Here is a 16337-nt window from a genome sequence, read left to right as displayed (position 1 = left end):
CGTGTCTAGCTTTAAGGTTTGGAAATAAATTCTATAGAATTTAATGTTAACGATTTATATTATACTTTCTTCAAGCTTTTATTGCTTCAATCTTCCGTTTGTTATGGAAGAGCAATTTTAAAATTTGATACGCTGTTAATCAGTCCTAATATTATTTTTTACATCGTTTTGAGATTAAATTGTATTTTTGCTACACATTGGTTTAATTAAATTTTCTATGTAGATTAACAAATGTAGAAATAGAAAAAAGGTAATAATAAACATTGGGATAAAAAGAACAGATATGTATTTCTCTTAGTTTTTGCGAATTAACGATTCTCGGATTTAGGATCGACAGGCCAACGAGAATTTTCCAAGTTCACTTTTAATCACAGGGTAGAGGACCAGGTGAAACTTATCGAGGGGATGAAAGGGACGCGGAGGGTAAGTTTTGTTTGTTGGACCGTTCCTTTCGATTGTTAAGCTCTGGCTTTGTGCCGAGTCCGCCAACAGCTGGCCTCCGGGGTGGTAAGTTGTCTTTATAGCTATCTTTTAACATCAATGGGGAGTTAAGTTGCATTGAAATTTTTCATGAGAAAGTCGACGCATAATTACGTTTACTACGCTTGATGGGACTCATGCTGTGGATAAAAAAGTACGATAAAATAATAATATAGTAATACTGCATTGTCCTAACTCTAGTAAAAATTATACGATTATTTCTTATCGTAGTATATAAATAATAATCAGGATATTATTAAAATATTATTTCATATTTCGTCTGTATATGGGTGTAGTTCATGCTCCATATATTAATTGAATCCTAACAACTGATTACTGTTTAAAGGCTCAAATAAAATGATCGAGTAGTGCAACAATATATTAATTGAATATTTAAAATAATTCTCGATTGAGAACAAGCTTGAAAAAGTTTAAACAAATTGAAGTAACTTAATTTTCCGACTATTGAGTATCCAATGAAGAATCAATTAATTAATCTCCATCGAAAGTTCAATGATTTTTATACGATTCGTTCTTCAAATATCAAGTATATTACATACTTGTTTTCCAATTGAATTATTACATTTTTATCGGATAATCGGCTGATAACAATATAAATAAGTTATTACTCGACACTTTGCGCCAATAATGTCCAATCGATACACTAAATTAATGGAAGAATTAATGGCCCATGCAGGAGGAAAAATGTGCAAACGTTGCCATTCATCGCCACCCTCTGGCAGCGGGTTGACCGCGTTAATTCCAGCGCGTGTTAATCGTGACACGACCACCGATCCCTCGACTATTTCGCCATCAGTCCGATCTCACTATAAGGAACAACCGTCAGTATGTGAAACGCGTGCCGCGAGGAACGAACCAACCATAAAGCTTGGAACTTTAGTGATCGTGTTTTCAACCGAGTCGTTTACAGGGTGAAACTTTCAACGCAATAACAACAGTTAAAAAGCAAGACTTTAATAATTCAAAAAAATAATTCCCTTTCGATTTTTGTCACTGCATTTATGTTACATGTTTCTTCCTTTACGTTGAAGTAAATTGATTTATGGAAAAAGAGAAATGTGAATGTGATGTGACTCGTAGTTCTATGTGAAAAAGAATGTAGTTGTGCTTCGATTAATTCAAGTAGGATTTAAAGTAGTAATTAATTATTATTTAATTATTCAATTAAAGTAGTATTAGATATAGTAGAAGGATCTCAATTTCGAAAAATTAAACGTGGACTTTCGTTTTGTGGTTATCGAAGGACAGATTGTAATCGAGAAAAATGCTACTGAAGAATTGGTGATTCTGATTTGAGGTAAATGCCGAAGACTTATAAATATATTGTCGCAATATTTGTTATGTTGAGACTCGTAATTTACGTAATCTTTTTCTTTAGACTATTTGTAAAAAGAAGTATATTCATCAATATATAAAAAAATATTTTTATCAAGGAAAATAGTTACTATTCAATACATACAATTTTTAATTTACATTTATATAGCAATGTTTCATTTGAAAGACGTAAAACATTTCTTAAATCTAAATAATTTTTTATCATTTATTTGTATAAACGAATAGGAAACAATTTATTTAGATATTGTTTGATCTGAATGTACGTTGTAGATGCTGGAAATAATTTTTATGTCTCATTTTTTCACAGTTTACCTTTTCTAAACTGGATTTCTTATCTCCTCGCCAAAAAGATAGCCCAGATGTTATCTTTAATTTCTCAATAACGCGTGTAAAGTTTTTCGTCTGTAACGTATAATATCAAAACATTATGAGCTTAGAATATGCGGCTTGCTGGAAATAAGTCATAATGTCGTAGATGTTTGTATACAACAAAGAAAAACTGTTCCATACTAAGGTCGAAATGATAGCAATTTCTTTAAAAATGTTGAAGATTATGACAAAAAGAAAAGTACTGGTCGGCCGTCATCGTTATCCGATCGTGATAAGCGAGCAATTTTGGGTGTAGCTTCCAACTCGCAGTTAACAATGAAACAAATAATGGAAAAATCTAGTGTTAGTGCTAGTGTTTCAAGTGTTCGTCGAGTTCTATTATCCTTTATCTATTTTCCAAAAATATTAAAAGGCTAAAATTGAAAAAGAAACCTTCGTTAACAACGAAACACAAAGTAGAACGTTTACGCTTTGCAAAAAAAAGAGTGCATTGGAAAAAGAAATAGAGAAGGGTACCATTTACACAAAAAAAGATTCAACTTGGATGGTCCTGATGGGTTCCAATATTATTTTTATGACATACGAAAAGAGACAATATCAGTAATTCGACGACAAATGGGAGCAGGCAGCGTGATCGTTTGGCATCCGTTATTTCGACAAGACAAGTATCAAGTTCATCGTTGGGAGAATGAATAGTGTCCGATACATAAATTTAATCAAAGAACAAATAAATAATCATGCAGAACGCATTTCTGGACCTGATTACATCTTTTAGGAAGATAATGCATCTGTATACACATCATGATTGGTTCAATCATATTTTAATGAAAATAATATATCTATTTTGCCGTGGCCTGCACGTTCCCCGGACCTTAATATTATTGAAAATAGCTGGGCAGAACTTATTCACGGCGTATACGCGAATGGAAAGCAGTATCAACACGTACAAGAATTAAAAAATGCAATTGTACGCAACTGGGATACGTTAAGTAAAAATTATATCCAGAAGCTATATAAATCGATACCAAATCGTACAATAGAAGTAATAGGAAATAAAGGGGAATGTACCCATTATTAAATAAGTATATATGTTTGATAAGTAATTATTGTTAGTTACAATTTATGTTGATTATTATTTTCTTATTGTACATGTGCTATCATTTCGTTTTTAAAATAAAACAATTCTTTTTGTTACACATTAAATCTCATAATGTTTTGATATTATACGTTACAGACGAAAAACTTTACACGCGTCATTGAGAAATAGTACACCTGGGATATCTTTTTGGCGAAGAGTGTATGTGTTGAGTGTTCAGAGTTTTGCTGCTATTCAAAGCGGAAGTACTGCAAAGTTAAGGAAGATGTGGTTTAAATCATATATGAAGTTTCAATCATGAGGTGTAAATAATACTAAAGAAGATGAATGTAAAACGGATAGTAGAGCAAAATTAAAGAAATTGACTTCACCAGCATATATATTCATCAAGTAGAAGAGAGAAATTCATATCGCTATTATCTACCCTCGTGACGTTAAAGATCTTTTTTTATAAAAAAACTTCTCTAAATTTATGAATATCATTCCCTGTTTAGCTATTTACGTATTATCTTTTTACGTAATGTTCGTACGTAGTATTGATTTTTAAAAAACGATCCACATTTATTTTATACAACTAAAACATTCTTGTTTTCCTTTAACACGAACAATCGAAACATTTAAATGATTCACTTTGTAATTTTACATTCTTTTTTATTTTTTTACATTACTTTTCTATTACACAATAATGTAGTCATCGCGTCATGTTCGTGAATCGGCGATGGCAACAGAAAAGAAATAAATTGAAACATCAAGTTTTACTATGACGTTTGTTGTACTACTTTTCCCATTATATATTTATAACCATCTATACACAAAAAAATTTTTGTAAAACAAAAATTTTATAGAAAGGAAGAATATCCGGAATTTCGTATCGATCATATTATTATATATTAAATAAATAGGATCTTACGAATGTCTTAAATTCTATACAAATTTGATTTCGAAGTTATTATTTTCTATCAGACAATATGCTAATTTTAACAGACTATTAAACCTACGCAATCTACGCAGACTCCTAAGGAAGCAATTTTAGCAGATTAGATAGAACACAAGTGAAATGTCTATTCGTAGGTAGTAATTTTTCCACCTCTGCATAATATAGTGTGTCCATTCACAATTTTTACCTTCACATTGTATATGATGAAGATCAAATTGAATGCTTTGTTTCATTAGCATAGAAATAACAGCTAATGAGAAAATTGAAAAGTTAAAAGTTAAATATTCATTCTTTATATTAAATTTAGTTCTGACCTATTATAAGCATATCTTTAAATTTCACATATAATCGCCCCCCCCCCCAAAAGAAAAAAGTAAACGGAGAGAATGAATAATAAATAGATAGCGGACTTTTATGCATCTATGGAGAATTCGTAGATGCTGAGACGCATAGAATGTACATAATACACAGAAATATATAAAATATTCAATATAACACTCGTTATAATATCTAGTAGGTGAAACAAATCTGTACCTAGGTTCTAGCTTTTAGATGTGTTTATGAGAATATGAATTTGCATACGGATTTGCTGTCTAATAATAAAGTATGCGAAGCTTAACTATCGAAATAAAAAATAATAGAATGTGGAATATGCAAATCGGAAGAATTCCGTTGCTATGGAAGAGAAATCGTTTGAAAGGTGCAGAATAAGGATCCGAGAATTCTCACGACACGACGCGACGGCCAGCATAGCTCGAGGAGTAGTATCATTTCGCTCGATTGTACTTGAACGATGCTTGTACTTAACAATGATCTCCAAAGAGAGATTAATTAATTATGATTCCTTGGCGGCAGTGGTACTCGAGTGAAAGAAGCAAGGGTTCGGAGAGCGGAATACGAAACAGCCGAAAAAAGGCAGCGGCGGAGGAAGCGAGAGAGTTAAATGAAAGAAGTGGCAGATAAGGAGACCTCGTGTATTCCTCGTGTAAAAGGGGAGTAATACGTCGACCAAGTTGGTCAGTCGACGAATGTTCGTTGTGCCAGCTAGACTACAAGACTCAACGAGTGTTCTTGTCTCGAAGAATTGCCGGAAAATTGCAGTAAATTATAATTGTACAAGTTTCTTTTTATGGACAAAGTGTGCTTTAGAATTTCATAAAATAATATCAATACTATATATGACAAATAGTTTTCTTTTTTGTTAATTCTAAACGACAGTTGTTTTTACTTAGATATTTTTGTGAACAAATAATGAAGATGATATAAATAGTCGAGTTACGATTGGTTGAGCAAATGAAGGTTATAGAATTAGGATAACATGTTATCGTGTACGTCGAAGCTGTTTTGGTAGTGAAGGATGGAATAGTGAAATAAAGTGTGCTACTGAACAACAGGCATTTGAACTGAATGCGACCCTTTGTGAAGCGTTATCGATAGTGATTTGATATAAAAAGGGAAGGAAAAACTACATAGATGGCTGAAAATATTCTAAAATAGCTATCTTCGAACGATTATCTTTTCAATCACGATTGCATTTGCTTAATCAAGCCAGAATCGTGAAAGCGATGATGCCGAACGAAGGAATTGACAGGTCGCTATTACGATATTAATTCATTTAAAAATACTTAATTCTGAATTTGTAAGACTATTAGGACAAATTAAAAATTAAGAACGATTCGAGATTTTCAATACGTTCACCGACTGCTTTTCAAGATTACGAAAGCGTTTCTCAAGACCAAGAAGAAAGTGATTATCGACGAATACGAGCGTATCGTATCAGAGGAAACGCGTCGACAATATTTCCGAGAAAGCGGCGAAAATCAATTATTTTCAATAAGACAAGGTCGAAGTTCATCGGACTTTGATAGTTCGGAGTAGAAGGCGGCTGTCGCAACAAGTTGAAATCCCGCCTGAGAGACGAAAGGGCTATAAGAGGAAATTCTTTCCTCGAGGTCAACGTCTAAAGGATTCTCTCGTCCCGTTTTTTTGACATCGCCACAGAGATGGCAAGAAAATCGACGAACGATACGAATAGAGCGAGTTAACGAAGCTGCTAACTAACGAGCAAAAAGAAGACGAAACGCGTAGAGAGAATCATATTTGAATGGTTTGCCTCGGATAAGGAACCCTCGTGCGTTTTATCGTTCCAGACACTGTCGAGGGCGTCGGAGCAACGACTGTATCGTCGAATGCATATGCAAATCGAGAGTGGCACTTGTGTGTCGTTCGAATAATAAGAGATGTTGTGGCTAATCGGATCGTTGGATTTTCAGATTTCGTTTTCCGTTTCCGAATTGCTGAATAAAGGGATCTTGTCCGTGGAAACGTAACGCTAGTATGTTTTAAATAAATGAAACTAATTTGTTTTCTGATACCGTATGGATCTTTTTAATTCGTGTATAAAGATAAGAAAAGGATTGATGTTGTAACGAAGGAAAGTTTTGCAGTTATGAAAAGTGCTATTCGCTTGAAAATGATTCGATCAAAAATTTGTTGTTATTCATCTTGATTAATAAATGGAGATTTTCTATTAATTATGGATAATAAATTTAATCACAGTACGTGGTTGCTTCTGTTTTAGAGGAGGTACTTTTTATGGAGTCAATGGAAACCATTGGAAAATTCTTGACTGGTAAATATTTGTTTTACGTATTTTTATGCAGCGATGCTGAAAATATTGAGTACGACATAAATGGAATCTCGTACAAAAATTTCGAAGTGCATAATTGGATTATGAATTTTAAAGAGAAGAGAATCGAGACGTTGTGATTTTACGTGAAGATACGATGACTAATATTGATACCGACACGTAAGTACGATATATATTTAACTCAAATCTAAAAATTACTTAGAATTTTATATATACGTATACGTCGTATACAACGGTCAGAGTATATTGTAAATATCTTGCCATTATTAAGCTCAAGTGTTCTTTAATGACATCATTTCCTTTTTTTAAAGCGTGTTCATTCCGTCTTGCATTTCACTTATTGAAAACATGTCACAACGAAGGAGTATATGAACACGATACAAAATGGACGATTCTCTAACAAACGGCACAATTTTTGATCTCGAATCCGGAGATGAGAGCCTCAAGCATTTTCCACGATCAGTTACTATGGCAGCTGCGATTTGTGCGATAATTTTTAGCATCGTCGGAGTTGCGGGTAAAATCCAGTTTCTTCAACTTTACGCTTGTAATATGTGTGATCATGAATGAGGTTCTTTAAAAATTACCTTATCGTAATTGCGTATACATTACTCTTTGTCACAAACTATAAATAGAAAAGCTGCAACGAAATTACAAAATTAATTAATCAAATATGGAAGATACAGAAAATTAAGTCATTCATAAGTTTATGAAATACGATTTAGAGCAAAGATTAAATTTGATCATAACGTTCGTAAAAGTTTGAAAAATTTATTTTAAAGATTCTATTGTTGGAAGAAGTTCCAGAAATATTTGTTATAGTATACGAAGAAAATAGCCTACAGATGTAAGTTCATAATGGATAAACCCTTAATTGGACGTTTAAATTCTATGGTTAAGTTCTCGTTGACCCATGGGTGGCATTTCTCGGTTTATGACTTATTAACGCCCCTAATTTATGCCAGAGAGTGTCAAGAATTAGACCGATTAATATCTCCTTTTTCAATTGTTCACTTGCTTCTGCACTCTCTTTATGGTGACAATGTTTCAGTTGTAATCAGGAGAATTATTTTGAAGAAATACTTTCAGAAATTCGTTGTTAAATTTCTCTGTATATCTTTTTAAACACAATACTATTCACATGTTTGAGAATGACAGAGCGTTGAACTAAAATTTGAATAATTAATCATTTATCTCTGAATGAAATTCTTAAAAATGAATACTTATAGCTTCCACTTTACCCTTTTTACATTTCTTAACATTTTCTTACATTTTAGGTAATTTGGTAACGGTGATAGCACTGTTAAGATATACAAGGCTGAGACGGCATGCTACGACCGCATTTGTGATAAGTCTTAGTATTTCAGACTTGATTTTCTCTGCCGTAAATTTACCATTAACTGCAAGCAGATATTTGAAGGAGGCGTGGGTACTGGGTGAAACCCTATGCAAAATATTTCCGCTCTTCTTTTATGGGAATGTAGCAGTGTCTCTGCTTAGTATGGTGGCGATTACGATCAATCGGTTTGTATAAAATAGCTTTAATCATATTCGTTATAGACTTAGAGCATATTAAGAATTATTCTATTATTTCTAATACTTTGGCGTATAACGAGACACCTGGTCTCGACAAAGTGCTTGGTTCAGTTTATTTTGAGATATGCTGACGAATTATACTATTGATTTTACAAAGTCAGCATACTTCTGTGGAACTTAATCGTTTATTGCTCATCTGAATAGGATCAAATGTACGCATGATAAATCCAATACCAACAGCTGCTCCTGATATTGTATTAAATTATCGGCCTCATTGAATTTGCATCGATACCTTTATTAAAAAATTACAACTATTCGTTGAAAAAATGTTTTAAAGACACAAGTCTGTCTGCTGATATTTTTTTCAAAATAATGTTTCGCATCTAATATAATATAAAATTCATCATATTTCTTCTAAACCATGGAAACGTATCGTAGTAGAGAATAAAGTTCTAAATTCGTAAGTAATTATGAAACTAAAGGAACGATACTCTTAAGAATTGAGATGAAAAATGAAATGAAAATCAAAATTTTCGCTTACATCACTGTGATTTTTAGTCCGCCAAATTATGAACAGATACTAACTGCATTAACATCGATATTCTTTTTTCTATAAATATAAGGGACTTTAGTATATTGCCAAAGTGTTAGAATAAATCCGCTTCTAGTAACAATTGCAATAGCTCAAATAAATAAATAATAAATTATTGGGAAAGGAACTCTAAATGTAAAACTGATTAATCGATAAATTTCAGGTATATACTGATCTCAAGATCAGAGATATACGCTCAATTATACACCACGCAACGGATTATTCTAATGCTGATCGCCATTTGGACACTGAGTTTCTCCCTACTTTTGCCGCCATTACTCGGTTTTTGGGGGACACTCGGCTTAGAACCATCTACATTTTCCTGTACGATTCTAAAGAAGAATGGTGCGAGTCCAAAGAAATTCTTGTTCATTCTAGGATTTGTCGTGCCTTGCGTGGTAATAAGCGTATCTTATCTTTGCATTTATTGGCGTGTAAGAAAGAGCAGAAAGAATCTGGAGGCTCATACTGGAGCCTCCAGGAGGATAACTGGAGGATTTCAACGAAGAGAGGATTCCAGAGTGACCAGATTGATGTTGACCATATTTTTGTGTTTCCTTCTGTGTTTCATGCCATTGATGCTGGTCAACGTGATCGATGACAAAATAAAAGTCCCGGTTTTCCATGTGATAGGTTCTGTACTTGCGTGGGCCTCCTCTGTAATTAATCCTTTCATCTATGCTGGCACTAACAAACTGTACAGAGAAGCCTATAAGCAACTTTTGTGTCCAGTTTCTAGCAAACTACCGACCACTGGACCGAAACCGACGCATTCTCACTCGAGTAAAGTATCGTCACCTCAAGCCACTTAAAATTCAATAACTTTATATTCCAATCGACGGTTTATTGTTGTTTGAAAGACTTTTTTTTATCTACTTGGGTACTAATAAATATCACGACATAGGTGTATTGAAAATTATTCGAAATTTGCGTGATAAAAATATTCTAAAGGTATTTTCGTGACATCTAAATTATCTAAAATGGTTAATGGTAGAAGCGAAACAAGTGAAAGATGTTTAAAAATTTTAGAGTAGATAGTAAGAATAGTAGAATAAGTACTTTGACCAAAGTTGTATATTTTATTAAAAAAGAAGTTTATGTTTCAATTATCTATAGTGAAATTTCTCTCGATTAATTTATAATCTTTTGAGAAATGCGGATAAACAAATCCTTGCGAGGAGCAATAAGTGTACGTAATTATTACAAATAATTCAGCTTAGTTTTAGTTCGTTGGGCATTTATTAGGATAAATTTAAATAATGATTTTTGTAACTTAACTTCATATTGCAAACAATTGTATCTGTACATTAATATTAATATTGCTTCTTTATGCTTATGTTAATAACAAAAGTAACATAAAGATTGAAAAACATAATACAAGTATTATACTTGCTAGATTAATTGTTGCGAAACTAATTAGCGTAGTAACGTTAAATTATAATTTTTTCATTTACAAGATTTCTGTGTACGCGATACTGAGAAGCACATGTACAAAGCATAAAATCTCACACTAATATTCTGTGTAAATATATTATAGGAAATAAGTTATGATAAATAATACTATTTAGAATGAAATACGTTATGTGTCGTATTTTCTAGTTATAATAATTTCTGTAAAGTCTGATCTATGAATTAAAGCAAAAACCAATAAATTTTATATATACATATTAAGTAATATAGAAATTACAATATTATAATACTTTCTCTACTTCTTGTTCGATTTTAAAGTTTAATAGTAAAACTTTGTATAATTCCAGTTTATCTCATTTTATCTATCGACAATGATTTATTATTTTTAGATAATGTCTACACGAAAACCTAGATATAGCATAGATGTATTACCTAATAAATCTTTTTATCCTACTCTACTATTTTGTGTCATTTCCAACATTACCGATTGAGCGCAGAATGAGATTCAACCATCGGCAGAGTACAGAACCTTCGATGTTCAATTCCATTTCTGGTGATTAGAATTAAAGTTGAATAAAAACGTAATCGCGCTCGCAACCAATCAAATTGTATCATTTGCTATATAATTTAAAATTGCATCACCTGTAATGAAAATAGTAATTATCAAAATATCAAATAATATCGATTGCACAGGTTTCACCATGTGGAGGTTGCTGCGTATGGAGACCTACTTTAACCACATTTTACCCATATGCTTTTCACGTACGAGAATTTACCTACCTAAGATATAAATTTGTAAATAAATTCTCAATTATAAGCAATCTTTAATATCACACTCTCAGTTCAAAACTCAATAACTGATTCTTATACAGGTTGTGTAGAAATGAAATATAAAAACCATCGTAGCGTAATTTTACACCTCTGGATTGATAGAAATTGATAAAAAAAGTTCGTGCAAAATTGACTTTGAGCATGATTTTCAAGGTCAGCATTTTTTTAATTGTAGTATATTCTATTTATCAGGGAAAAAAATGTTAAAGTTTTAATAATTTTTAAATGGCTTTATTCACAATATGTTTACATTCTGCAGTCAGAACGTAGATTTATTTGCATGTAGATATTATTGCCCTAGATCCGCCATGTGAGGAACAGGTTTGCGTTTTATCCAAACATTTTGTTTAACAATTGTCGTACCGATTGGCTATAGTGAGATGAAGGCGTATACCAGAGTGCATACAATGGATGAAATGACAACTCTGGCGTGGTATAATTTCGCATAATTCAGTTAAAAGGTATGAGCGTAAAAGTCACAAATATATTGCACTTGTAATTGATGTAAGTAAAAAGATACAGCCAATAATATAATATCCAATAATTCCTGCCCATACGTTTATGGCGAATCGTTCGTGGTTAAATCCATCAAACATTGCATGTAAATTTCTTTAAGTTCAAATCCAAATTTCGTCCGTAAACTTTCATCCGTAAATAATACACGTTAATAATAATAATACGTTATAAAAAGTGCAGAATCCATTGCAACTTATGTAGCACTCAATGGCAAAATCTTCGTCGAATGCATAGTTATTTGTATACAATAATAATTCCTGATCACTTAGTTGTTAACTTAGCCGCTGAAAATCGCATTGTCACGGAATATCTTGTGAACGCAGAGATCTCCCATTATTCCCATATTCTGATGCTCTTGATTTCATTGCTTTGTAAATAGCATGCTACTTTCTTATTAAATGTGAATATAAATGTAAATACATTGTAATAAAGCCAGTTTGAAAATTATTAAAACTGTAACATTTTCTTCCAGAAAACGAGGTCATTTATGACCTATGGTTGGTTTAATACTTTCGTTCTTCGTTGAGTGTGGAGTAGAATACGTTGCAATAAAACGATTTTCACTTTTCAGTTAGTGATACTATATGCTTTGTCTTCCGCTCGGCACGACGGAACCGCTTTATATTATACGTATGCGATTGTTAGTCGTCAGCATTGAGTATCACTGTCGCCGTCGCCGCATATTTTGCCAAACTATTTGACTTTAATATTAGAAACAAAACATGATTGCACTTTCTAATATCATTTGGAACACAAATTTTTCTAATGTATACCATTTTATTCGGAAAAGTCCACAAAATTTTTTCGTTTCAATAGCAATTGAATAGGAGCTACAGTAAAAGCACAAAACATTTTCAAACTTGAAAATTTGCAATTTGAAGAAATCTGTATTCAACTCACAAATATTTACAAGCATCGTGTATCAAAGGTTACAAAATCGGAAAAAAATTCAAATTTGTTTATCAGTGTTATTTGAATCTATAATAATCATAGTTCGGGATCTTTTTACAATTTATATCCAAGCAAACTCCTACCAAGATGTAAGTCTACAAGACATTAAACTCTTTCATTACTGCTAGCTATCGTTACATATCTATCACTTAACTCATATAGTTTGCAGTACACTGCAGAACACTTTCCATGCATACCTGTCTGTAGCTTCTCTTTGATAACTGGAAATAGGCATCGTCTAAGAAACAGTTATTATTTCGTTGATTCTACATATTCGAAGTACACGTTGTATTTTTACGAAGCAGTAAAATAATTACACTCATCGACGAATCTTGATTACATGGTATACAAGCTGCGTGTTATTTATCGCGCATTATTAATGTCCCGTTTGATGGAATACGAAGAAAAGTACGGTACCATTCTAAACTGATAGTAACATTGAACATCATCAACCGACAATACTTTATATTTTGCAACGTGTTAAAAAATACAGCAAGCTTTTATGGTACAAGTACCCTATTTGTGTATGTGTGTATGTACTTTGATTGCAAAGTACCGTTCGCATTACATTCTTACCCTTCGTGAATTACTGGTCTCCACGTGAAAAATAATAGAATACTTAGACGGTAAAGCTAGAATAGAACACCTAGTGTACCGTACTAACGTCTTTTTAATATACACGTAGTCGACGTAAAAACAAGATGGGAAAACGAGTTGCACAGTTAGAGAGAGCGATTTTCTTCACGAAACTCAGCGTCGCTTTGACGTGTTCCTGGCCGCCTTCTCCTTTGACAACTAAAAATCGACTTCTGTTATTTAATACATTATGGTACACGGCGTTTGCTAGTTCTGTGGCGTTATTCTTACCATTGTTGGCCGCGATTTACGAGTACTACAAAAGTCCTATTATTCTTGGAAAAACAGTGAGTCTTGCCTCGGCTGTTGCTCAAGTGGTAATCAAAATGATAATATGCCGTTTGCAGCAGAGACGTTTTCAAGTAAGTCGATTATTCTTTTTCGGATAAAGCACAAATAAAATTTTTTATTTTCCGTAGCTGCTTGAGTATGACATTCCTGTGTATTTATATTCTTTGAATTTTATTTTACTCACGTATCGCCGTATCACTCTATTTTATTATCTATTCGTAGCAATTATTGGTTTCCAACTTTCAAATCAAAGCAAGAGAAATGTAATCATGTAATCATAATTCCTAATAATATGTAATGATATATAATAATAATAAATAGAGGATCGATTAAAATATTTTAATTAAGCGTTGTCGGTAAAATAATTTCAGATGTTGTACTTCGATATGGAAAATTTCTGCAAGCACGCCACAAAAACGGAAAGAATGGTCCTGGAGCGATACGTGGATAAATATAAATATTTCCATTGCATTTACATACTATGGTCTTTCATAACCACGGCTTTCGTCATATGTGGCCCATTATACTCGTCTCAAACGTTTCCCACGCATGCGATATATCCGTTTTCAGTGAAGCACCAACCATATAATAGTCTAATTTTCTTCCATCAATCGTTGGTTGGTTTCCAAGCATCGTCAGGTATGGGCATCGATACACAAGTTGCTCTTCTTTTACGATACGCAACTGCCAGGTTCGAGCTTTTAGGAATCCAATTACGCAACGCGAAGAATAACAGTGAGCTCAATGTCTGCATACAGAAACATATTGAACTTTTAAGGTATAATATTACAAACTATTTTATGTTGAAATGACTGTCAAATATAATACTATACGATGCGTCTGTTACGCGTTAGAATAATCATTCAACTATATCTATAAAGCCCCGTTTAGATTAGTCAAGTTACTCGAATTTGAGCAAAGAACTTGATCTTCAATTCGAGTTACTTGATTTTCATGTACTTTGTAATTATTAAGACCAAGTTATTTGACCAGTATTTACTTTTTGTCAGTAGCACAGTTTCCGTGTTAATTAAAAATATTGTATGTAATAATACATAATTTGCATAACTTCGATATACATATTTAGGTATACGAAAGAAATCCGCTTATCTATCAAGTATCTAGTTCTGGCGACAATCGCAACAACTACTATCGCCGTGATTTTTGGTAGCTTAAACTTAATCGCAGTAAGTAAACGTTTCTTACTTTAAGTACAATAGTTGAATATATAAATGATGGTTTCGAAATTTTATATAGAACCAACCGTTAATTTTGAAAACTCTATACGCTATCGTAGTGTTCAGTGCCAGCGTGGAACTTTTCATGTACGCTTGGCCAGCCGATGGAATGATGCGTATGGTAATGAAATAATCATAGTGCATATTTCAATTAACAGCGTGAAACGATGAATTTCATTTTATCGTAGAGTGCGAGAGTTGCTACAAGCGTTTACGACACGGCTTGGTATAAGAGAGATATCAGCGTGCAAAGGAAAGTATTCCGCATTATTTTGAGATCTCAAAAACTTGAAACTATCGGGATCAGCGGTGTTGTACCGCAACTTTCGCTGTCTCATTACGCGAAGGTAGTATGTTTGTTGCATTCTTGCATTCTTGATTAGGTACTAATTATTTTCTTATCTCTTCTAGTATCTATACACATCTTTATCGTACTTTAACGCACTGCGTATTATGGTCGGAGATCCATCTTCACTTTAAGCTCTATGGAGGAAAATATATTACGAAAGATATCCATGGAAGTAATCGCAAATTGTATCTATGAGAATCTTCATGAAAATTTGTCTTTCATGTAAACAATATACATATATGAAGAAGTTATGTGACGTACAAAGATTCAGATGGCCAATTTACTGCAACAATGGAGTTTTCTTCTTTTATTTTCTACAAACATGATTATGTTACTATTGAGAAATGTTAAGTTGGTATGATCCTACAAGCTAAGGTGGTACGACTCCTAACGATGCTCTTTTGTCTTAGGAGTCGACCACGTGTTAATTATCTAAATACATCCGGTGTGTTCAGACGTTTTGTACGAGGTGGTGAAATATAGAAAGTAAAATTCGATCTGAGTGAATCCATTAAATATCAACCCCAGACCTATATTTAATAACAGTTACCGAGAAATTACCATATAACGACGGACGAAGAGGATATGAATCCCGAGGAAGAAGTAGAAGAGAACCAACAACACGAATTAACGCCATCACTGGAAGACTCCTCACAATTACCATCGGATCAAAACTTGGACTAAAGGGATATTTAATAGACACGGGAGCCGGAATAAACATAGTCAAACGCTCAAAAATCATTTCCACTCCGTTAACAGACGACAAGAAAACATTCTTTATGGACAATGACAAATACGAGACAGACGAATACATTTACCTTAGAATCTGTGATAAAAGAAACAAATTCTACATAGTACCTGACGACTTCCCACTAATTGAAAACGGAATCATAGAGTTATCAATGCTGGAAAACTATCGATACAAAATTACAAACGACCAAATCCAACTCAACGATCATGTATTCTTATTTCAGCCACCACAGGTAATTTCTCCAGGACAAACCAAAGTCGAAACAATTTATCTGGACAAGAGACCAACGCGAGTATGCTTCTGCAATACTGGTGAGCAACCAATACCAATTTCTAACGATCTTTCTAATGAAGTTGATCTCGAACAAATTCAAAAATTCAAAAACAT

At 33.0% G+C, this 16337-nt stretch overlaps 2 protein-coding genes across 4 annotated transcripts; both read left to right on the top strand.

Moving 5' to 3' along the window:
* Window positions 1-1373: 1373 nt before the first annotated feature.
* On the top strand, window positions 1374-10629 carry Tre1 (Trapped in endoderm 1). 3 transcript variants are annotated; one of them, XM_033340919.2, is made up of 6 exons: window positions 1374-1798; window positions 6781-6831; window positions 6946-7008; window positions 7161-7366; window positions 8127-8373; window positions 9141-10629. In XM_033340919.2, the coding sequence occupies exons 4-6, from the start codon at window positions 7234-7236 to the stop codon at window positions 9787-9789; spliced, it is 1029 nt and encodes a 342-aa protein (XP_033196810.1). In that variant the 5' UTR covers window positions 1374-1798; window positions 6781-6831; window positions 6946-7008; window positions 7161-7233; the 3' UTR covers window positions 9790-10629. The 3 variants fall into 3 exon arrangements, with proteins under 3 accessions (XP_033196810.1, XP_033196809.1, XP_076475484.1); XM_033340918.2 differs by lacking the exon at window positions 1374-1798 and adding an exon at window positions 5183-6534; XM_076619369.1 differs by lacking the exon at window positions 1374-1798 and adding an exon at window positions 5183-6534 and having other exon boundaries at window positions 6783-7008.
* A 2757-nt stretch (window positions 10630-13386) lies between these two features.
* LOC117160276 (odorant receptor 13a) lies at window positions 13387-15696 on the top strand. The gene is made up of 6 exons (XM_076619121.1): window positions 13387-13683; window positions 13984-14390; window positions 14700-14799; window positions 14870-14971; window positions 15039-15197; window positions 15262-15696. Exons 1-6 carry the CDS (start codon window positions 13387-13389, stop codon window positions 15328-15330), a joined length of 1134 nt encoding a protein of 377 aa, XP_076475236.1. The 3' UTR covers window positions 15331-15696.
* The last annotated feature ends 641 nt before the right edge of the window (window positions 15697-16337 follow it).

The sequence above is a fragment of the Bombus vancouverensis genome, chromosome 6 (assembly GCF_051014615.1).
Source record: "Bombus vancouverensis nearcticus chromosome 6, iyBomVanc1_principal, whole genome shotgun sequence".
Classification (NCBI taxonomy): Eukaryota; Metazoa; Arthropoda; class Insecta; order Hymenoptera; family Apidae; genus Bombus; species Bombus vancouverensis.
This window is presented reverse-complemented; position numbering and strand designations above follow the sequence as displayed.